At 41.1% G+C, this 5,530-nt stretch overlaps 1 protein-coding gene across 1 annotated transcript; it reads right to left on the reverse strand.

Annotated features, from left to right (window-relative positions):
* Nucleotides 1–758: 758 nt before the first annotated feature.
* On the reverse strand, nt 759–5,284 carry LOC119320527 (wall-associated receptor kinase 4-like). The gene is made up of 2 exons (XM_037594590.1): nt 4,396–5,284; nt 759–1,957 (listed from the first exon to the last, which is right to left on the reverse strand). Exons 1-2 carry the CDS (start codon nt 5,282–5,284, stop codon nt 954–956), a joined length of 1,893 nt encoding a protein of 630 aa, XP_037450487.1. The 3' UTR covers nt 759–953.
* Nucleotides 5,285–5,530: the final 246 nt, after the last annotated feature.

The raw sequence follows: 5,530 nt of genomic DNA on the forward strand, positions 1-5,530 counted from the left end.
ATACAAGTAAGAATTTTTTTCCTTTCAGAAAGAAGATAAGAACAAGAGGCTCACCACGGTGGTGCCGGCGACGAGATCGGCGCGGGCGATCGACGGCGGTGAAGACGGGGACGGGATGTGACGGACCGCTAAACCTAGACAAATATTGAGGAAAATGGAGCTTGGAGGTCGAGCTTGGAGAGGATAAAGCTTAAGCAGTGTGGCTCGGGCATTCCATCGAACACCTCGTGTGCATAGGAGGTGAGCTAGAGCACCACAAAGCTCTCTCCTCGCCGGCCATGAAAAACAGAGCAGTGGGAGTGCTCTGCTCGCGGGCGAGGGGTATATATAGGCAATTAATTGGTCCTGGTTCGTGGCAAGAACCGGGACTAAAGGGCAGCCTTTGGTCCCGGTTCATGCCAACAACCGGGACCAATGGTGGTGGGCCAGGAGCGAGGCACATTGGTCCCGGTTCGTCCCACCAACCGGGACGAAAAGGTCCAGACGAACTGGGACCAATGGCCCACGTGGCCCGGCCGGCCCCCGGGGCTCACGAACCGGGTCCAATGCCCCCATTGGTCCCGGTTCTGGATTGAACCAGGACTAATGGGCTGACCTGGCCTCGACCATTGCCCCCTTTTCTACTAGTGGGTAAATCAAGAGTTCTTCAACACCAACATACAGATATAATACTTTAGACATGCAACAACAAACCAAGGAGTGTTACTTCCAATATACATATACTTTCTCCGTTCAATGTATTAAACAGAGAGAACGGCATAGTCCATATATAATGGACGCTTACATAAATTATCAAGCACACACTATGATAATACCTATGGATTATAATGCAAGGTACAATCCAATAAAATTCACTTTCTTACGCTAGGCTCGCGCACTGGTTGATATGAATTAGCTTCGGATTCTTGAAGATTGGACTAGATGGCATGTACAATTGGTATCAGTAGCTCTGCTCATCTAAGTGTTGTTGCAGTCGTATGTACAATATTCTCTTTAATCTTGACAAGTTGTTCTGCTACTTCTTTCATACCAGGACGTCCATCTAAACGTTCTTTTAGACATTGCATTGCTAGCTTGCCAATTTCTTCAAGGATCAGAATATCTTTTTCAGCTACAATCTCCTCATCAAACAATGACCTTCCACTCTTTTTTGTCTCATATATATGGCGAAATTCAATGATGAGGCTACCGCTTTCACCATATTCCACTTTTTTCCTAGATATGAGTTCTAGGAGAACAACCCCAAAGCTATAGACATCGCTCTTTGAGGTTAATATACCAGTGTTCCTGAAAACTGGGTCCATGTAACCCTGGCACCCAATAACCTTCTTAGTAAATTTTTCCCCTGGGTTAAGTAGTTTAGATAGCCCAAAATCAGCTATTTTTGGTATTGACTTGTCACTGAGAAGTATGTTGTCTGGTTTCACATCTCCATGCCGTATGTCTTCAGAGTGCATATAGCTTAATCCGTTGGCAGACCCAATTGCAATGTCCAACCGTAACTCCGCTGAGAGCTTTTGGTTTTGTTTCCAGTGTAGAATGTCTCTGAGACTCCCTTCTGCAGCGAACTCATACACCAACATTGGAACATCCAGCTGGAGGCAACAACCCATTAGCTTGAGAATGTTAGGGTGTTTCATTTTCAATTGGATCTTCACTTCCTCCGTAAATTCCCCTATTCTGTCTTTATCTACCTTGATAAAGGATTTAACTGCCACGATTGCTTCATCGGGTAGAGTTCCTTTGTACACTTTACCAAAATATCCATTACCCAGACACTCTGAATTATTCTTAGTGATTTTCTTTAGGTCCTTCTCTGTGAAAATGGGCAGGCCTATGACTGATTTTAGTATATTACCCCCATTCATTTCAAAATGCTCAGCAAGTTTTCTCTTTTGGTGCATTATGAATGCCAAGAGCAAGGCAAAAACCAAGATGGACACACCTAGGCCGATGCCTGCAATATATATCATATACAGTTACTTGTAAGAATTTTATGTTATATCTTCTTTCATTCCAAAAAAAAGTTAAGAGACACTTTTTTTATCCCATGAAGGTAATAATGAATATGTATACTGCAAGAATACCTGTAAATTTACTGTATAGATTTTTTTACTTTCATACAGTATTGGGGTAGTATGAACACATGGGAAAATGTCAATTTGAAGTTTGCAACAGTTACGAATTCAACCTTAACAAATAGAAACACAATTTTAACCTTATCATGGCATTAGTTAGGTATAGCCTGGAAATAATTTTGTTGTGCAACTAATATATACTCCCTCTATTCTAGAATATATATAGGGTGTGTTGATTTCCATGCAAGTCAACAATTTCAATGTTTGACCAAGATTATAGACTAAAATAACAACATCTCCAATACCTAATAGGCAAAATATGAAACTACTTTTCATGATGGACAAATGATATAAATTTTGTATTGTGGATATTGATATATTTTTCTAAAAAATTGGTCAAACATGCACTCATTTGACTTTTCAAAAAACAAATACACCTTACATAAAGGAACAAAGGGCGTGTATACCTAGAGCAATCCTTGCTGGAAGTGGGAATTTTGGATTGCATGGATTTTCTTTTGGATCACCACTACTCTCGTAGCCTAGGTGACATTTGCAATCATATGAACCGTCAATGTCATAACATACACCATTGCATGGATATTCCTCCCTTGGACGTGCACATTCATTTAAATCTGCAAATTAATCAATGAATCAACTATGAGGTATTCTCTACATTTAAATATAACCAAGTCAATAATAAGATAAGTATTAGTAACACATCTATTTCAAGTGTTCTGATAGCTTTGAGAGTGTGCTCTGGCATGCTCCCCCGTTCATGCATATCCTTGAATATTAACTCGAGCACTACATAGCAATTAGTCATCTATTCTAGTGTAAAGAAGCATGAGCAGTTTACAAATTTGATTATTAAATATACAATCACAATGTATTTGTAGCACTCCATCCCAGGATATATAGCATGCATCAAAGTTTATGATCAATTTTCAGTTACGATTAGAAAAGTATATAGAACTATGCTAACCATAAATATGAATAAAATAGTTCCAATATTGTGTGTTATAGCTCATAATTTATTATAGTAGATGTGCTCAGAATTGAGCATAAAATTTTGTGCACGTCCTAGATTGTTGAATGAGATATTAGCTCGTATAAAAAGAAATTTAAAGAATGACACAAAACTACGTGAGTTTTTTCGCACACCCAACAAAAATAATTAAAAACAATGGAAGTAATTTATTTTAATGTTTAGCCAACGTTCTCTACAAAACATCAAGTAAGCGGCATGTCAGGCGAGTGGTTACTAGGGTTGAGCCGTGGGGCGCATATGAAGTATGGTGCATGTATTAAATTTCATGCATGACATATGTTGTGTATTTTTTGAACATGTACTTGGTGTGATGCACTTATTTAGTTTGAAAGAGAATACACACTAAATACATAAAAGCTCTGCAACTTTATAAATTTGTTTAAAATCAACACTAATTTTCAAATAGGTAAATACTATATGTAGCATAAAGCAACATACAAACAAAATTTGCATATAAAATCTTCTCCATGTGCTTGAAAATAGATGTATTCTTAGACAATGGTATGGTCTAAAAACAATCAACGTCTACTATTCCATGCTGTCCAGGTACATTAGTACAAAGTTATTAAAACTATAATCTATTTTTTTAATGGGTAGCATTATTTAGACCAATCTAATGACCTAATTATAACTCAATAATACTTCACTTTTTGAAAGTTGACTGCACACTTTTAGGAAAGGACTGTGATTTGTTATAAGAAAACAATTTCTTTTAGCTAAATCCTATGCCCGATATATGATATAATCGACATAGAGGTAGATTTAATATTGTCGTCGGCCGGAATGTCTTTTTCTTTAGATAAAAAGAAGTTTTTATTGAAGTCATTTAATTGCACCAAGGTGATACAACCTTATTGAACTCAATCCCGGTCTCTGCCATGGTACAATCAATTGCCATGTCTAACACTACATAAAAAAGGTGCCACTCATAATTAGTTTTAGCTCTCAAACTACACCCATCCTTCTAAAATATATGTCGTAATTACTTTCTAAAAGTCGATTTTATCTATGTTTCACCAAGTTTATTTAGAAAAATATCAATACGTTACCAAACCGGTACCATTTGATTCATCATGAACTATATTTTCATGTTATAATTATTTGGTATTGTAGATGTTGATTTTTTTTCTCATAATCTTGGTCAAACCGTAGAGGGTTTAACTATTGAACAAATTAATACACCTTATAATCATATAATATTGAAAAAGAGGGAGTAAGGATTCAGCACTTTTAACATATTTCCCTAAGGATGGAACAGAAACTTACTTGTACATCCCTTGTGAAGATACGGGTTGCCCTCGTAGCCTTCGGTGCAGTTGCACACATATCCGGGACCGTTGGTGGAGTCGACACACTCGCTGTGTTGGCTGACGCACATGTACCCCGGCATGCTGGGCGCCTCGGCGCACGACAGGGAGCTGCCATTGTTGACGCGGATGGCCCAGTCTAGCCGCAGCGGCTTGCTGGTCTCGAGGTCCATTTTGAGGTCAGCCTTCTGGAACGTGTAGTTGCCCTTCTCCACGATGAAGGCGTAGTCGCAAAGGCTGAACGGCATGCCCGGGTTCTTCCAATCCGGATCCCCCGAGAACCGCATCTTGTTGTCGGAAAGGCCCGGTGGGATGTCAACATGACAGCAGCCGACTCCGGTACAGTCTCCATCACGCGCACTCTGGGCGTTGTCGCAGTAAGCGGCGCAGCCCGTGTAGTAGGTGTAGGTGGAGCGACCGCGCGGCCCACCGTTGGTGTAGACCAAGGTGTTGCAGCCTAGAACGACGAGCTCGTTGTGATTGTTGGAGATGCGGTACACACCGGCCCGATTGTAGTTTACGGTGCTGATGCTCCACTTGATAGCGTCGCCGGAGGAGTTGAAGCACTGCCACGTTATGGGCACCATCACCCGTGCCTCTGGTCGCGGGGTCACGGACAAGCTGAGCACGAACACCTCTATAGCCTGCTCGGTGTTCCCTAGGATAGGCCTGCTGTTGTCGCAGACGATCTCGAAGCCGGGGAGGAAGCAGCCTTGGCCGATGCCAAAAGGGTAGGGAACGTCGACGCCGCCACAGCTTGGCCGGCAGCCCGGCTTCAAGGTGAGGCTCGTCGCGGTGGCCGCAAGTGCCGCAAGAAGCAGCGTAGGCAGCAAGAATGTCGTCGACATTTCTGCTTTGTTCCTCAGCTACTTGATGTTGCTAGGTTCGGCCTTTATATAGAGTTATATACCATGATGATAGTGGGTTCATAGTTGTTATTATTATTTTCGAGAAAGCTAATTTCCGAGAAGGAGATAACCAGACCTACCGTGTAAGAGGGGTGGTAGCATGGTGCGCTTAGAAAAATATTCTCTCTACGGTTTGGAGAGGAGATAACCAGACCTGTATAGGTTTTAGTCATTTTTAATAACAAC

This window comes from Triticum dicoccoides, chromosome 6B (genome assembly GCF_002162155.2).
Source record: "Triticum dicoccoides isolate Atlit2015 ecotype Zavitan chromosome 6B, WEW_v2.0, whole genome shotgun sequence".
Lineage (NCBI taxonomy): Eukaryota > Viridiplantae > Streptophyta > Magnoliopsida > Poales > Poaceae > Triticum > Triticum dicoccoides.

Excerpts from the sequence above, each read along its gene's own strand:
- LOC119320527 (XM_037594590.1), bottom strand. The coding sequence starts at position 5,284 with ATGTCGACGACATTCTTGCTGCCTACGCTGCTTCTTGCGGCACTTGCG. Across the intron at positions 1,958-4,395 it reads TCTTCACAAGGGATGTACAA|GCATCGGCCTAGGTGTGTCC; the intron begins GTAAGTTTCTGT and ends TATATATTGCAG.